Source organism: Phoca vitulina, unplaced genomic scaffold (assembly GCF_004348235.1).
Source record: "Phoca vitulina isolate PV1807 unplaced genomic scaffold, GSC_HSeal_1.0 scaffold15, whole genome shotgun sequence".
NCBI classification, from domain to species: Eukaryota; Metazoa; Chordata; class Mammalia; order Carnivora; family Phocidae; genus Phoca; species Phoca vitulina.
This window is the reverse complement of record NW_022589718.1, coordinates 1777745-1796828: the sequence shown is the minus strand read 5'-3', so window position 1 is coordinate 1796828 and position 19084 is coordinate 1777745. Positions and strand designations below refer to the sequence as shown.

At 37.8% G+C, this 19084-nt stretch overlaps 1 protein-coding gene across 6 annotated transcripts in view; it reads left to right on the top strand.

Annotated features, from left to right (window-relative positions):
• HOOK3 (hook microtubule tethering protein 3) overlaps nucleotides 1-19084 on the top strand; it is a 104987-nt gene that overhangs the window by 12888 nt on the left and 73015 nt on the right. For all 6 annotated transcript variants that reach the window (XM_032413300.1, XM_032413301.1, XM_032413299.1 and 3 more), the window contains 3 exons: nucleotides 13015-13087; nucleotides 16622-16672; nucleotides 18168-18300. In XM_032413300.1, coding sequence (XP_032269191.1) covers nucleotides 13015-13087; nucleotides 16622-16672; nucleotides 18168-18300 — 257 coding nt within the window. The remainder of the gene's footprint in view (nucleotides 1-13014; nucleotides 13088-16621; nucleotides 16673-18167; nucleotides 18301-19084) is intronic.

The following is a 19084-nucleotide window of genomic DNA, read 5'->3' as shown; positions in this document are numbered from 1 at the left end:
AATAGTTAATTTCTTTTTAGTGCTTCCCTCTTTTTTGCAGCTTTAGTGAAATGAAATTGACATATAGTAAATTGTACATTTTTAAAGTATAGTATTTGATAAATTTTTACCTATGTAGATGCCTGTGAAACTATCGCCACAGCCAAGATAATGAACGTATCCATCACTTAAAGAAGGGTTTCAGTCCCTCCTTTCTGCCACCCCTTTCCCATCCCCAGGCAACCACTGATATACTTTCCATCATTATAGATTAATTTGCAATTTCTAGAAATTTATATAAATGAACTCACACAATACATTTTATTTGAGGGAGAAGGTATGGCTTCTTTCATGCACCATGCTATTTTGAGATTCATGTTGTTGCCTATAATAGTTCATACGTACTCCATTATATGGATAGGCTGTGATCTAATCATCTATTCATTCATCTACCGATGAACATCTGGGTTATTTTAGTTTGGGACTATTACAAATAAAGCATCTCTGAACATTAGCATACAAATCTTTGTATGGACATATCCTTTCATTTCCCTCTAGTAAAATCCCACCCAGGAGTGAAATGGTTAGACCATATAGTTAGGTGTATGTTTAATATTTAGAAGACTGCCAGAGTGTTTCCAAAGTGGATGTGCTGTTTTTGCCCCAACAAGCAGTGTATGAACGTTCTTATTTCACCACAGTCTAACCATCATTTGCTAAGGTCAGTATTTTTTGTTTTTTTGTTTGTTTTTTGGGTTTTTTTAAGGTTTTATATTTAGGTAATCTCTACATCTGGCATGGGGCTTGAACTCACAACCCTGAAATCAAGAGAGACATGCTCTACCGACTAAGCCAGCCAGGTGCCCCTGTTTTGTTTTGTTTTAATTGAAGTATAGTTGATACACAATATTACATTAATTTCAGGTGTATAAGGCAGTCTTTTTGATTTTAGCCATTCTGGTGGCTGTCTGGTAATAACTCATTGTGGTTTTAGTTTGTATTCTTAGGATGACTAATGATGTCTAGCATCTTTTCATGTTTTTGCCATCTATAGATCTTCTTTTGTGAATGGTTTCCCATAATCTTTTGCCTGTTTTTTATTTAAATTGTCTTACTGAATTCAGAGTTCTTTATAAATACAAAATATAAATACTAGAACAAGTCGTTTTTCAGATGTATGTTTTAAAATATTTTCTTCCAATCTGTGGCTTCCCTTTTTTTTTTTTTAAGATTTGTTATTCATTTGACAGAGAGAGCACAAACAGGGAGTGGCAGAGGTAGAGGGAGAAGCAGGCTCCCCGCTGAGCAGGGAGCCCAATATGGGGCTGGATCCCAGAACCCTGGGATCATGACCTGAGCCAAAGGCAGATGCTTAACCAACTGAGCCACCCAGGGTCCGCTCCCCCTTTCATTTTCTTAATAGTGTTTTTGCAAGGCAAAAGTTTTAAATTTTGATAAAATCTAACTTTTTTCTTTCACGTGTTGTTTTTATTATATTTTTTTAAAGATTTTATTTTTAAGTAATCTCTACACCCAGTGTGGAGCTTGAACCCACAACCTCAAAAATCAAGAGTCATACATTCCATTGACTGAGCCAGCCAAGTGCTCCCTGTTTTTTTTTCTTTTTTAAATTGAATTAGCCAACATGTTTGGGTTTTTTTTTCCTATTAAGAAATGTTTACCAAACCCAGGGTCACTAAGATTTTCTTCTGTGTTTTCCTCTAGAAGTTTTATAGTTCTGGTGCTTACATTAGGTCTGTGATGAATTTTTAGTTACCTTTTGTATATAAGGATTGATTTTTTTTTTCTTTTTTTGTACAATTTATTAAAAAGATTCCTTTCCCATATTTTCAGGACTTTTGATTATGTTGATTTGCCTAGTGACCAGACAGACATCATCCATAGATGATTAGATTCTTGTTTAATTTTTACTATAGATCAGTCACCAGAAACATTAAGAAGTACTCTGTCCTTTTACATCTGTACATTAACAAATACAAAATGAAAACTTTTTTTCCCTTAAGTCTTGAAGGAACTGATTGTTGTTTTGTTTTGTTTTTAAAGATTTTATTCATTTATTTGACAGAAAGAAAGAGTAGGCAGAGCAGCAGGCAGAGGGAGACGTAGGCTCCCCACCCCCTCTGAGCAGAGAGCCTGATGCAGGGCTTGATCCCAGGACCCTGGGATCATGACCTGAGCCAAAGGCAGACGCTTAACTGACTGAGCCACCCAGGCGCCCTGGGAACTGTGATTGTTAAATGAGCTTTCTATTTTCAACTTTTTGGTTCGAAGAAAATTAATATTGGTAAAAAAAAAAAAATAAAGCAGAGTCCACTTCAGAGAGCATAGGATGTTTTATATGACATAGCAAGAATTTGAATTGGCTGTTTATGCTCTTAAGCTTGGTTAACCTGCAGTACTTGTGCCAAAGAATAGTCAGCGCTTTGCCTGATCCAACTTAGACTCTGAAAGAGATCTGGTTCTCCCCTGACACTACTTCTGCAGGCTTCTCAAGTGATGGCTATTTTTTCTCCCACAGTCTTCAAGTACCACTTAGCCCAGAGGTACTAAGGTGGTACTCCTTAGTGCTGCTTCCAGACCATTCTCCTTCATCTTCCTTAAAACTCTAGTTTTGAACTTTATGACATCATCCACTACCCTTCATTGTTGTTGTCATTCCATCTCGTTTCTCAGCAATATTGAATCCTGGCACACCGTCGGCTCTTCCCAAAATACTCTTACCTACATTCTTGGTGATTTGGATGTATACCTGGATGATCCTTCATATCCTTCCCTACCAGTTTCTTTCTTTCTTTCTTTCTTTCTTTTTTTTAAGATTTTATTTATTTGACAGAGAGAGACACAGCGAGAGAGGGAACACAAGCAGGGGGAGTGGGAGAGGGAGAAGCAGGCTTCCCATGGAGCAGGGAGCCCTGACCTGGGGCTCGATCCCAGGACCCTGGGATCATGACCTGAGCGGAAGGTAGACATTTAATGACTGAGCCACCCAGGCGCCCCTCCCTACCAGTTTCTTGAACTCCTCTCCATTGATCTTGTCTTCTACTATATTTCAGGCACTCCTTCCCATGATCATACCCTATACCTTGTAATTACTGATAATGTGTAATCCCCCATAATCTCAGCTTTCTCATTACCACTGTCTGATTATTGTTTCCTGTCTTTCCATCTCCCTTCCTCTGGTATCAAGTCTCCAATAATTCTTTAATTCTCTAGTGCCAGTGTGATCTTAAAACTGTCCACCTTCACTGTTCTTTCTTTCCTCTTATTTAGCTGAAACTCCATGGTCAATCATAATTACTCCCCTGTGTATACTTTTAGCTCCCCTGCCCCTCTCATATTGTATTTGTTTTGCAAAACCACAACTCTGGTTAAATCTAATGTCCTACCAGTTCTGCTTCTTACCTATGCAGTTGAATCCAGCTGGAAAAAAAATGTAGACATGCTGATGGATCTCATTTTAAATTTCTCACCACAAAACTGCAAGTGTTACCTTATGGAATCTCACAGTCATACTGTGTTTCCCTAGTGTTTTCATTCCCCCACTCTTCCAGATGACTATCTCACATTTTTCTCTCTTCAAACCTCCAGTACCACTTCCCTGTCTCTCTTATCTGATCACCTTACAAGGTAGATACATCCTACGTCTGAGGAAATTGAAACAAATAAAACAATTTCCATAGAATCCCATGACTACATGTACCCACCTGGCAGCATTAGTTTGACTTTGTCTTGCTACCTGTTATGATACATAGAGCTATAGGGGAAGGTTTCTATCTTAAAGTTAGTACTTGCACTTTGTATATTGCATCCCATTGCCTATTACCTACTTAGGATCATCACTTTACCAATTTGCCCTTCTTTCCTAAATCATCACTTTTCCCTTATCTGCTGTATCATATTCACTAGCATGCAAGCAAATGGTTACTTCTTTTCTCTTTAAAAATACTTCTGGGGCACCTGGGTGGCTCAGTTGGTTAAGCGACTGCCTTCGGCTCAGGTCATGATCCTGGAGTCCCGGGATCGAGTCCCACATCGGGCTCCGTGCTCAGCGGGGTGTCTGCTTTTCCCTCTGACCCTCTTCCATCTCGAGCTCTCTGTCTCTCATTCTCTCAAATAAATAAAATCTTTAAAAAAAAAAAATACTTCTGGTCTCAGGGATGCCTGGGTGACTCAACTGGTTAAGCGTCTGCCTTCGGCTCAGGTCATGATCCCAGGGTCCTGGGATCAAGTCCTGCATCTGGCTCCTTGATCCGTGGGGAGCCTGCTGCTCCCCCTGCTTGTGCTTACGCACATGCGTGCATGCTTGCTTGCTCTCTCTCTGACAAATAGATAAATAAAATCTTAAAAATACTCCTGATATCACTTTTGTCATTCCATTTCTCCTCCCCTTTGTGGCAAAAACTTCTTCTTTTTTTTTAAACTTCTTTAAAGAATAGTCTGTACCCAGCTGTTTTGTATTCCTATCTTCCAGCTCTTTTATTTAATTAATTTTTTTTTAAGATTTTATTTATTTATTTGACAGAGACACAGCAAGAGAGGGAACACAAGCAGGGGGAGTGGGAGGAGAAGCAGGTTTACCGCGGAGCAGGGAGCCCAATGTGGGACTCCATCCCAGGACCCTAGGACCATGACCTGAGCCGAAGGCAGACACTTGATGACTGAGCCACCCAGGCGCCCCACTTCCGGGTCTTTTAAATCCACTTTTCAGTCAGGGATTTCCCCCCCCCCCCCCACCATTTTATTAAAACTGTGCTTGTTAGGACCACCAATTATCTACATAGTGCTGATTCTAATGGCCCAATCTCAGTCCTTATCCAGACATGGCAGCAGCATTCAAAGGACTTACCTCCTTGTAACACTTTTAAAAATTTGGTTTCCGAGATACTGTTAGCCTCTGGGTTTTTCTCCTGTCTTACTTGATGATCTGTATTTCCTTAGCTCATTTTTCCTCTTCTATTCTACTTCCTAACGGAGGAGTGCTTAAGGACTCAGGCCTGCTACTCTTTTCTGTTTGCATTCACTTAGTTGATGACTTCATCTGGTCTCATGGATTTAAACATCATCCATATCCTAATGACTCAGTTTTGTATCTCCAGCATGAATCTTTGCTTTGACCTCCAGACTTAACCTCATTGTCTATTCAGTGTCTCCATTTGAGTCTAAAAGACCTCTCAGAGTTGTCATATCTAAAACTAAACTCTCTGTCTTCTACCTAAAACCCACTCGGTCAAAAATCTTCTCGTTTCAGTTGTTAGCATTTCCTTCTAGTTGCTCAAACCATTAAACCTTTCTTTTTTTCCCCATCCCACATAGAATCTTCCAGGAAATCCTGATAACTATGCTTTTAAAATATATCTATAAAGTATATTTAAATCTAGCCTTTAGCTCTGACTTCCAGTTTACAGAAAAGCACAGAGGCTAGAGGAACAAATCACACTAAATCATGAGGAAACAATCAGGCAAATCCAGAAAGTGAGCTGTTTTAAAGGACAATAGACCTAGTCTCCTCAGCAAGCCAATGCCATGAGAAAAAAGAAAGGGGGTAGACTATTCTAAACTAAAGAGCCTAAAGAGATGAGAAACAGGCAGTAACCAAACCCTGGGATCATGACCTGAGCCGAACAGACGCTTAACGACTGAGCCACCCAGGCGCCCCCTGGAAAACTTTTATAATAAGAATTGTTATTTTTCCTGCTACAACATTGGCCGCCATCGTCTCTTGTTTATCATGTTAATAATTTCCTGATGAGGGTGCACCTGGGTGGCTCAGCCGTTAAGTGTCTGCCTTGCCTTCTGCTAAGGTCATGATCCCCTGATCCTGGGATCGAGCCACACATCTGGGCTCCTTGCTCAGCGGGAAGCCTGCTTCTCCCTCTCATACTCCCCTTGCTTGTGTTTCCTCTCTCTCTCTGTCAATAAATACATAAAATTTATTTAAAAAATAATTTCCTGATGAGGGTGTTTCTGTACTAGCCTGCCCACAGTCTAATGTGAACCCAGCAGCCAGAGTGATTTTTTAGTAAGATTTTTCTGCTTAGAACTCTACATTGTTACTCCATTTCACTCAGGGTAAAAGCCAAAGTACTCACAATAGTATGTCCTAAGTGATCTGGACTACTTGTTACCATTCTGGTACCTTGTTTGTTGAATGAATGAATATGGACTTATTTTGATTTTGAAATTAAAAGAAAGCAGCTTTTATCATCTTTTATCTTTTGTCTCCAAGAATAGTTCACCACCACTCTCTCATTTCCCATCAACAATTTCCCCAATACCAGCTGGATGTCCTACAGTTCGGTTCTGACGCTAACTTCTGAGTTAGTGCAGACTCCACAAGTTAAGGCCTCAGTCCCACAAAACTGCCCCAACTTTAGATGCCAGGTGGATGTGCAATCCTCAGCTCAGCCACACTTCTTCCTGGCCAACTACAAATTCAGGAGTTCCTATGAACTCCTCTCCACCCTCAGCCCTTTTAGTAATTTTCAAGAATGACACAAAACTCAGGAAAGCTTTATACTTACAATTATAGTTTTATTATGAAGAATATAATCCAAGAATAGTCAAAGGAAAGAGATGCATAGTGCAAGGTATGGGGCTGCGGGCAACGCAGAGCTCACAGCTTCCATGCTCTCTCCAGGCATGCTACCCTCCCAGCATATCAATGTGTTCAGCAGCTTAGGAACTCCCTGAACCCTGTTGTTTAGGATTTTTATTTGGGGTTTCATTCCATAGATGTGATTGAAATTATGAACTCAACCTCAAGCCCCTTTCTGGAGGTCGAAGTGGGGCTGAAAGTTCCAGTCCTCTAGTCGTGTGGTTTGTTCCTTTGGAACCAGCCTCCATCCTGAAGCTATCTAGATTCATCCACAATGAATCACCTCATTAGCATAAACTCAGTTATGGTCAGAAAGACTCATTATAAATTACAAAGGACACTCCTGTCACTTAGGAAATGCTAAGGGTTTTAGGAGCTCAGTGCCAGGAACCAGGGATGAAGACCAAATACGTTTTTTATTATACCACAACCACATATTGATTGAAAGACTAAGAGCAGAAGTAGTAAGTTATGCCTCTAAGTGCCATTAGTCTTAGCTTTTAGAGTTTAAGAAAGGGGGAAAAAGAAGATAGATGAGACCAACAGAGAGAGAATGAAGGTCAAGCTGTGGACGTTGGTGGAAAGCTTCTTAAATGGATACTTTCTTTTTTTAGTACGCTGAGTTGCTGATTCTTAGCTTAACGCCTATCCCTTATGTGCCTTTATGGCTTAATTTGACATAATAGGGGCTAAGCATAATTTGCTATATTTTTGTCATTATGGATGTGAAAATTATTATAGCTAACTCTTGAATACACATTTAATGGCAGGGGACCAAAATGATTGTTTGGGTAATTAAAAGACAATTAGAAAACAGACCTAAGAAATCAACATATCTAAAAAGTACTAAGGTTTGCTAATAAAAATGCCATATTGAGAGATGGAATCAAAATACAGTGTTGGTTTTGGACCCATCTTAATTTGGCTGAGTTCAATAAGAATATTCTTAATAGCAGTACAAATGAAACTTAATGTGTTTATTTTTGTGAAGGTAATTAAGTGCAGGCAGATGATATATTTCTGGAATTATGTTATGGATTAAAGTTAATGGGCTTTTTTTTTTTTTTTTTTAACTTAAACTAGGACCAGTTCATAAGTTATAGTCAGATAGATGTGTTACTGGAAAAATCTAAGGAAATGGTTTTGTATGTTTCATGGGTTCTTTTTGTTTGTTTTTCTTAGCAAGAGTCAAGACATAGTAAGAAGCTAAATATAGCTTCTTACTCATGAAGAACACGCCAGTAAGATTATCAGTTGTTATTTACATGTCTGTGCAGAACTATGGTCTATTAAGATTTTGGAGAAAATTGCCTTTATATTGTTTGGTTATAGCCTGAGAGCATTAATTAGGGGGTACTTAGAAAACATAGCTGAAATTGTGAACTACTTATAGAAACAGAGTTATGGTTAGATGCCTACATACTGAATCAAAGTTTATTACTGGGAAAAGTCACACTGGATGTAAGAAGACTATAAGACTACTGTTCTTGCTGTGTTCTGCCCAAGAGGTAGATTGGAAGTTTATGGATAGCTTAAAAGTACTGTCACTTTCTAAATGTATTTCAGTCTGCAGATATTTATTGAGAACCTGCTATGTGTCAGACATGAGGTATTGGGAATGAGTGAATGAGAACAGATACCTGTCCTTAATGAACATAGAGTGTCATGAACCATGTTGGTCCCTCTCTTCTTGTGACCTAGTTTATTCAGCATGAAGGAGATACTGAGCCACAGGACCTTAGTGTTGTTGGCTCAAACCAGTTTTGTGTTGAACTTTACTGATCTGTTTTAACAAAAATGATTATACTGCCAACTCTGCCACTTAATTATCTGATTGAACTTGGGAAAATTACTTGATTTCAGAGTCTGATACTCCTTAATGGTAACAGGAATAATAATACCTCCCTTGCAATGTCATTGTGAATGTAAAGTACCTGATTCAGTGCCTAGTATATTATTATTGGTGCTTAGCAGCGGTTTTTGTTGTCTTCCCTCCCTAGCTCAGACATGATTCTGAGATTTTGATTTGGTGATCTTTGAAGGAATAAGCAAGCTGTATCATAGTGTTTGATTTGCAATATTCAGATATTTCTGAGTGCTTTTACTTATAAGTATTGCTCTAAATTGTAAATTAAGTATCTCAGGAGTTTTTGGAGTATATAATTTCTTAGACATTTAAAAAATTAATTTGAAAGTGAACTCTGCCCCCAACATATCAAGAGTCACACGCTCTACTGACTGAACCAGCCAGGCACTTTCTTTTTTTTTTTTTTTTTTTAAGATTTTATTTATTTGATAGAGACAGCGAGAGAACGAACACAAGCAGGGGGAGTGGGAGAGGGAGAAGCAGGCTTCCGGCTGAGCAGGGAGCCCGATGCAGGGCTCGATCCCAGGACCAAGGACCACGACCTGAGCCAAAGGCAGACCTTTAACGACTGAGCCACCCAGGCGCACCTTCTTAGACATTTTAAAGCATTCTTTTTTTATAAGTTTATGAGCTTGCAGGTGAAGTTTAAGTATCTTTTAGTTGTGTGACCCTGAATTGCCACTCAGCTAGTAAGTTCAGTGCCTTTGGCTTTGAGTAATAATCATCAGCCACGTAGCACCAAACTCAGATTGCCGGCCTTATGTGTCTTTTTTGGTTGGAAAGACTAACACTTGATTGGCAATGATTATGCTTTTTAGATTATTCAAGTGTCAAAAAATATTGAATATTTTCTGATTTCTGAATTATTTTTATAATGGTTCTTTAGTATTTTAGTAGAATTCCCTCAATTGTTGCTTTTCTTTGCGTTATCTATTTTTATAAGAGGTTTTAAGGAAAAAGGACACTTTCTGGGGTGGTCTTCCCATTTTATAACAGTCACTTTCTCTGAAAATTCACCCTTATCCTGCCAGGTGTGGTCATTCTTCCCCCTAAAGTTGTGTGTGACCTACTTGCAAGCCCTCTATCCTTTTGGTCACATATAAATTGGATTAGGGATGAAAAACAGACTCTAGCTGGACTATTTAGAATGATCTGGGAATTTAGAATTGGGACTGAATGATGGCTGGTCTCTAAACTGTTTGAACTAAAATGTTGAAGACTTGGAACGTGTCTGCAGCTATCTTCAGCCTTGTATATGGAGAAACAGAAAACAGTCAGTCTGCAGAGAGAATGATATAGATGGGCGGAAACAAAGACGAAAGTCAGAAGGAGAGTACTGTCTGGGTTCTTAACAGCTTTCCGGGTCTTTATTCTAGTACTTTGTGAGGCCCAGTTATCCTTCAATACCATAACCTACCTCAGTGATCTTCCAATAAGTTTCCCTTTATTTTGTACAAGATCACTCAAATTAAGGGGCGCCTGGGTGGCTCAGTTGTTAAGCGTCTGCCTTTGGGTCAGGTCATGGTCCCAGGGTCCTGGGATCGAGCCACGCATCGGGCTCCCTGCTCCTTGGGAAGCCTGCTTCTCCCTCTCCTACTCCCCCTGCTTGTGTTCCCTCTCTCGCTATATCTCTCTCTGTCAAATAAATAAATAAAATCTTAAAAAAGAAAAAAAGGTTGCTCAAATTAGTTTCTTTTACTTAATTTTTATTCTTTTGAACTTCTAAAAAAGCTAGATTAAGCTTAAAAATAAAATGGGTGTGAATATCCACATGCAGAAGAATGAATTTAGACCCCTCTCTTACACCATACACAAATGAATCTAAGTATAAGAACTAAAACTATAAAACTCTTGGAAAGTGAAAGGACAACTCACGGAATGTGACAAATTATTTACGTGTTTTATGTCTGAGAAGGGGCTTTTTTCTTAAATACTAAGCGGGGGAAACCCAACCCCCAAAAGCAACTCTTAGAACTCAATAATAAAAGGACAACCCAATTTTTAAATAGGAAAAGACTGAATAGACTTTTCTCCAAAGAGAATATACAAATGGCCAATACTCAGCATGATTAGTCATCAAGGAAATATAAATCAAAACCATAGTGACATACCACTTCACATCCACTAGGATGACTGTAATTAAAAGGACAGAAAATAACAAGTGCATGGAGAAATTGGAACCAACATACATTGCTGGTGGGAATGTAAAGTGGTGTAACTACTTTGGAAAACAGTTTGGCTTTGCTTCAAATGTTAAACACACAGTTACTATGGGACCCACCAGTTCCACTCCTGGGCATATACCCACAAGAAACATGTCCACACCAAACTGGTCAAATGTTCAAAGCATCATTATTCATAATAGCTAAAAAGTAAAAACAACCCAAATATACATCAGCTGATGCATGGATAACCAAAATTTATTATACCCATAAATGGAATGTTGTTGAGTCATAAAAAGAAATGAAGTGGTAATACATACTACAATATGAATGAATCCTAAAACCATCCTAAATGAAAGAAGCCAGACAGAAAAGACCACAAAGCGTATGATTTCATTTATATGAAATGTCCAGAATAGGCAAACCCATGGAGACAGAAAGGCGATGAGTAATTCCCAGGGGCTGGAGAGAGAGAGGGAAATGGACAGTGATGGGTAATAGATAAAGGTTTCTTTTTGGGAAGATGGAAATGTCCTAACACTATATTTAGATAATGGTTATGGTCATACAACTCTGTGAATGTACTAAAACCCATTGCATTGTATACTTTAAATGGATGAGTCATATGGTATATGAATTATATCTCAATAAAGCTATTTTTAAAAGCTGTATGATATAGGCTCCAACAATAATTATGAAATAATAAAAATAATAAAAAAATTTAAAAATAAAAATAGATTTTTAGAGGTGACTTAGTTGTAACTTTTTTCATAAATTTCATACCTAAATACATTTTTTTAAACAATAACATTAAAAGTTATAAGCATGTTACTTCACTTAAAGATATGAACAAAATTTAGTGCTGATTGTATCAGTTTGAGTGACAGTTTAAGTTGAAATGTAGATTTTTTTTTTTTTCCCTAACATTCCTCTCATTGCCATTATGTTTTGGGGATGAATGGAGACAGTTGTGGCGTTGTGGAAAGATCTCTGGACTTAGCACTTGCTAAAGCAGGACAAACAGGTGTTCAATCTGTGGTCTTGAATAATTTTTTTAAAAAGATTTTATTTATTTATTTGATAGAGACACAGCGAGAGAGGAAACACAAGCAGGGCGAGTGGGAGAGGGAGAAGCAGACTCCCCGCTGAGAAGGGAGCCCAGTGTGGGGCTCGATCCCAGGACCCTGGGACCATGACCTGAGCCGAAGGCAGACGCTTAATGACTGAGCCACCCAGGCGCCCCTTGAATAAATAATTTAATGTCTTAGAGCATTGGTTTCAAAAATTTTTAAATGAGGATCATGCTGGGCTCAAAAAACAATTTTTTTCTTTCTATTTATAGTAGTGTGGGGAGGTTTTCCTAAGAAAAATAAGTATAGGTATATTCATAGGTGTTTCAGTTTGTCCACACCAATGTTAACTTAGATTTTAAACATTTTGCAAACAGTGTCCAACTTGTCTAATGCTTGGTATTACATGTGAGAAAATAGGTTCTCAGTCTATAATATTTATTTATTTATTTTCACTCTATATTTAAATAAATTGAAATTTTGGGTCACCTGGGTGGCTCAGTCACTTAAGCATCTGACTCTTGGTTTTGGCTCAGGTCATGATCTCAGGGTTGTGAAATCAAGTCCCCTGTTGGAGTCTGCTTAAGACTCTCCCTCTGCTCCACCCCCACCCCCCGCGCATTTACACTCTCTCTTTCTAAAATAAATCTTTAAAAAAAATAAATTGAAAAAATTTTTAAAGATTTTATTTATTTATTTGACAGCACAAGCAGGGGCGAGCAGGAGAGGGAGAAACAGGCTCCCCACAGAGCCCCGGACCTGGGGCTCCATCCCAGAATCCTGGGATCACGACCTGAGCTGAAGGCAGACATTTAACCGACTGAGCCATCAGCATCCCAGAAATTGAAATTTTAATAGCATTATTGGTGACTTTCAAAGTATTAGGTGACAGAAATTATTGAAATATTAAGTGAAAGGCTTATGTTAACCTTTTTCTTGATACATTTGTCTGTTTAAAATTGTGTCTCAATTTTGACTGGTTTTAGATATTACTATATCTAAAAATTATGTTAATTCCAGGATAGCTTATTAATCTATAATTTGTTTTTAAAAATATATCAACTGTATGTTATCATTTTTCATTTTTTAGTTTGTTTTTGATAATATATATATGTTTTATGATACACTGATAATAGGTTGATTTTAGAGAAATCTATAATTGCATCCAGTCTCCACAATGAGTTATTTAGTGGCGAATATGTGGTAAATATATGTTTATGTTGCAGTTAAGTGATGTTATGGGATAAGTTTCAGTTTTCTTTTTTTTTTTTTAAGCTTGATAGCTGCATGATTAATATGCTAGCTTTTTCTTATTTGCAGAGATCCTGCATATTTTGATGAAAATTGGCTAAACAGAATCAAAACCGAAGTAGGAGATAATTGGAGGCTAAAGGTATTTTCTTTTTATTTTCCCATCTGTTAAATAGTCTTTTAGTTGTGTGTATATACTTGTTGAACTTTCATCTGATGTGTTCAGTGAGCTTTAGAAACCTAGATTGCCTGTAGTGAGATAATCCAGAATTAAAGATTGGAGGTAACCTGAAGTTGCTCACAAAGATACATATATAGTGTAAGTCAGTGAAACACAGTGACCGCGGGCATGGACTCTAGAGCCAAAGTGCCTGTGTTCGTATCACAATTCTACCATCCACTGTCTGGGAAAGTCTTCTAATCATTCTGTACCTCGATTCCGCATTTGTAAAATGAGGATTGTAATAGGATCTACCTCACAGAAATAAATGAGTTAGTATATATCATGTCCTTAGGATAGTGCACATATGTAGTGTTAGTTGCTAGTCTTGTTGTTATTAATGATGAGGAAATATTGGTCATTGTTAACTGAGCCCAGAACACTAAGAATGAAGTATTTTCATTTCTTTTCCTGGTAGCCTTAAGTTCCAGTATTTCTCAAGCTTCTTTGAGAAAGCCAAAACCCACAATAAGAAATAGTATTTACATTGCAGCCTCCTATCCAGCTAAACGTATGTGCATACATAGTTGAACAAGTTTTTCCCCTTATTCTAGGCACTGATGTTTTGGTTTTAAAAAGTATTAGTTGCAACCCACTAAATTATTTTAACTTTATGTTTTGAAGTAATTCTAGATTCACAGGGGGTTGCAAAAAAATGTACAGAGTTCTGTGTACCTTTCACCAAGTTTTCCCAGTGGTTACATCTTGCATAACTATAATACAATATCAAAACTAAGGAACTGACATTGGTACAAGCCGGTTCACTCAGTTTTCACCAGTTTTACATATGCCCTTTTGTGTTTTTGTATGTACAGTTATATGTAGCTCTGGTGATAATGTTTCCTATAATGCTCACCACAATGAAGACACAGAGTTGTTCCATCTCTGCAAGACTCCACGATGCTGCCTTTATGATCACATCCACACCACACACTCTTCACCCTATTCCCTGGAAACCACTAATTTGTTCTCCATCTCTATAATTTTGTTACACTAAATTGATTTTTATGACCCAGTGATGATTATGACTGCCAGTTTGGAAAGCTCTAGAACCATTTCTCTTTGATACAGAGGGGTAGAGACTCAGAAATGCAAATGAGTAAGCATGTGTAGTTCCTGGACTTGAAGTATGTTAAGCTTGGTTTGTCTTTATATTTCTTCCATAAAACACATATTTGATGAAAAATAGTCATTGATTGCTTAAATATTGGGTCTGCCAAAATTTAATTCCTTTTGTTTAATTCCTTTTATTTACTAATAGAGTGAATGGACAGTGGTTTAAGCTACTATTTTAATTTCTAAATAATCTTTCAAGAATAGACAAATGATTTATACATATATAACACATTATATATGTATATACTCTGTGTGTGTGTGTGTGTGTATATATATATATATTTTTTTTTTTTTTAATAGAGAAAGAGCGAGGTAGGGAGGGGCGGAAGGAAAGAGAGAATCCTAAGCAGGCTCCACACCCAGTGCAGAGCCCAATGTGGGATTCGATCTCACAACCCTGAGTTCATGACCTGAGCTGAAATCAGGAGTCATTCACTCAACTGACTAAGCCACACAGGCACGCCTAAATGATTACTTTTTAATGTTTTAACATGGGTAAAGCAATTCTGGATATTTAAAATAATGCTACTAATCAATTTGTGTTTGCTTGCTGTCTTGACCAGAGAGAAAGGTATATACCCCACCTTCCATGCACACAACACACATGTAAAACGCACACTGTCATGAGTGTCATGAGTGTAACAGAGACAGTAATATAGAGAAGGGGGAGAACTTTATCATATTCTTAATATTCAGAACTGGAAATGTCAGTTCTGATTTGCATTCCTGTTCTCCATATTTTATCCTGTTATATTTCTTCAATTTTAAGATACCGTTGATTATAAGATAGTTCTTTTCAGTAGGAAGTAAACTACCATTTTAAATGAACACATTGATTTTTGAGACATTTTAATTTCAAATGTTAAAATATGAATAAAATGAACATTCTAGAATAAAAGAAATAAAGTGTATTATATATTTTCCATGTCTCCAAATTTTTCTGGAAGTATAAACATGTTAGTTTTCTTTATGAGATGTTTTCTTTAAATAAGTTTCCGGGGCACCTGGGTGGCTCATTTGGTTGAGCATCTGACTGGTTGGTTTCAGCTCAGGTCATGATCTCAGGGTCATGAGATTGAGCCCCACATCGGGCTCTGTGCTCAGTGGGGAGTCTGCTTCTCTCCTTTTCCGCTGCCTCCGCCCCCCGCACCCCAATGCTTATGCTGTTTTTCTCTCTCAAAATATATGTGTGTGTATATATATCTTAAAAAAAAAAAAGTTATCAGTTTAATTTTTCCCTTAAAAGTAATATGTCTGATTGCACTGGATCACACTGCTATGATTAAGCCACTTTTACTTGATAGTCACAGCTTCTGCTGTCTTCTGTCCTAGGACATCTTCAGCTACTAACATTGAGTAGGAACAGCTAGGTAGATGGTCAACAGAATCATATTGTGTACATATTTTAACTTAACACAAATTTAACTGTATGAATTGGGTCAAAAAAGAAAAAGGAAGAAAATAATAGCTTAAATAGTATAGGTGATTCTACCTGTCATTTCACTCAGATAACATATAGGCCAGTGAACTCTTGCTTTGGAATGGCTGAGTGAGAGGAAACATGTTGGTCCCTCTCCTTGCTTCTTGGATGCTTTTTCTAAGTAGGCTGCCTGCCCAGCATGGAGCCCAAGGTGGGGCCCGAACCCACGACTCAGATCGAGACCTGAGCTAAGATCAAGAGTTGGATGCCCAACCAACTGAGGCACCCAGGCGCCCCAGGATGCTTCTTATACCCCAAGTATCTTGCAATGCTGACTGTTAACTAGCATTTCAAGATATAATAGTAATTTTTTAACCTTATGCTCCTAAATATTTACTTTGGTGCTCAACTAAAGAAACAACAGTCTTTTCTGACAGTGGAGAGAATTTGGAGACATTATACTTAAGTTACTTTAAGAGTAACCCAGTTTTTGTCAGTGTAATCATAACGTTGAAAATTTAACATGATTGGAAACAATTTTTTTATAAATCTCGAGATCACAAATTAAGCCATTGATAGTCCTTTTTTGATGATTATGGTAATTCACATGTACTGTTGAATTTTATTTTTTATATTTTTGGTTCAGAAATTTTTTTTTTAAGATTTTATTTCAGAGAGAGTGAGCAAGCACGAGGGGGGTGGGCAGAGGGAGAGAGAGAGGAAGAAAAGCAGGCTCCCCACTGAGCCGGGAGCCCAATGATGCTAGGCTCGATCCTAGGACCCTGAGATCATGACCTGAGCCAAAGGCAGATGCTTAACTGACTGAGCCACCCAGGCGTCCCCAGAAATTTTTTATGTTGGATTATATTATTTGATCTGTGCTTGCCTTTTACCCAGTTGTTTTATCTCTCTCTAAACAGATAAGCAATTTAAAGAAAATTTTAAAGGGAATCCTGGATTATAATCATGAGGTAAGGACTTTTTCTCACTCTGCTTAGAAGTATTACTATAGGATAATTTAATTTTATAATATTTTACAGTAGTTTCAAGTAAAGGAAAATTTACCTCAAAATTAATAATCATTTATCTTCCATTGTATAGTTTTTAGGATGTTGTTTCAAACAACTATCTATTAGGTAGTTACTAGGTAAATGTTCTTTTTCACTATAATATGGATGGTTTATAGATGATTATTTATGTTATACTTTCTTTTCTGTCGTCTATTAACTCTCCTTTTATCCCCTTGTGAAGGTGGTTTAGAATCCAGGTTATTATTATAGTCCACTCCCTTGCTTACTTTAGTTTTATTCCTTGACAAACCCCCATCCCTAGATTAACTCATTTTATCCTCTCAGGCTGCATCAGAACAGTCAAGGAATAGCTTGGGGGAAAAAATCAGGCAGTGGAACTAGTTTTACTTTAAATTTCATGATCACAGATATCAAATGGACACAACATAGCCTGGAAGCCTATATTATTTTCTTACTGTTTTTCCCCACAAGTTTACCTGCATTTATACCTGCATCTATACTTAGATCATTTATCTTCACAACTCAGTAAGTGATCCTGCTGTCCACCCTATTACTCAAGCCCAAAACCTATAAATAATCCTATAGTCCTTCCTTCTTTTGATATCATCATAAGACCTACTAGTTAATATATAGCTTTTTCTGTCTCTATACCAAGCCATCATTAGCTCTTGTTTAGATTTCTAGAGTATTCTGACTGGGAACCCTGATTTTACACTTGCCCCTCTAGTCTATTCTTACTCTTCACTCTAAAGCCAGGATGGTTTTTTAAAAATATAAGTCTGATTATGCACTTTTCTCAGTCTTTAATGGTTTCCTATTGTATTGAGAATGAGATTCATACCTATTACCATAAGCCACCAGACACTGCATGACCTCCTTATCCTGTTCACCCGTAACACGCGAGCCATATTCATCCTGCTTCTTTGCTTTTAAAATTTTCTTTTTTCAGTGTATGGTTATTAGGGACCTGCCCATTTGTCTGCATATATTTCATTTCATTTGGGGCCAATTTCCCTGTAAAGGAATTCTCCATTCTCCTTCCTGATATAGGTGTTTGGCTATCAGCATTTTGGAGTCAAATGGAGTGAACATGTTTGGGGGGCATCTTACTGTTGGGGCATGAACCTATATTTAATCTCCCCTCTTTCTGATGCCCCCTTGTTCAGAACCTCTCTGGCTCTACTTTCAACTTCAGAGAATTTGTCTTTCTAGGGGTGGTGAAGGGATCAAAGTATTCAGTTTTGGGGTCTAAGTTGTGGTGATAGAGGTTATTATAATTTAGGTATGGGAGGTAAAAATAGAAATTGGGAGTGAACCTGACATAACAGCTCTGTCCTTAGCGATGAGTTTCTGGTGCTGACAAACTAATCTGTATCAAATATTTTATTTGGACGTAAAATGTAAATGCAGTTCTAATCCTTTTGTCCCCATTCAGATTTTAGGACAGCAAATTAATGACTTTACCCTTCCTGATGTGAATCTTATTGGAGAACATTCTGATGCAGCAGAGCTCGGAAGGATGCTTCAACTCATCTTAGGCTGTGCTGTGAACTGTGAACAGAAGCAAGGTAATTTATGTGATGTTAGTGTATGCATTTAAAATAATTAAGGAAGGTAATACATATTGTATATATTATATATAAATCACCAGTACAAACAATAACATCTTCATAAGGCCACCCTCAAACAAGGCCATTTTCTTTTTTTTTCCCTAAGTAGGCTCCACACCCAACATGGGACTCAAACTCGTGACTCTGAGAGCTCAAGAGTTGTGTGCTCTACCAAATTAGCCCCCCAGGTGCCCCAAACAATGCCATTTTCTACAATTTTACTGGTACTTTGTTTGCAAGCGTAAGAGCTTTGCAATTTAGAAAAATTTGATTGTGATAATATTCTTTCCCTTTAAGCAAAACTACATAATTCTTTGAGTGGATTATTTTTAACTACACTGAATGTGGTGAAATTTACTGTTAATTGGGAAAGGTCCAGCTAAATTAATATCAGTAATAATGAGAAGGTTAAACTGGATCAATTCAGCTCTGGGAACTTAGAATTGGCTACTTTAGATTGCAAGTATGAAGGATTTATTTCACAAAATTTACTGAACTCATGCATTATGCTGGGGCTACGAGCACCGTGCCAGACAGAACAGACACGGCACCTGCCCTTGTGGAACTGTTAGGTGAGTGGAGGGGAGGGCAGGAAGCAATGCCACACACAACTGTGTGAGCTGAGAGGTGATGAGTGCTGTGAAGGTAAAGTGTAATGGGGGGCCAGTCCAGGCGTGGGCCAGGGAAGTTATGTAAGCAAAGATGTGAAGGAGGATGGACTAAGAGTAATCTGAATAGTAGG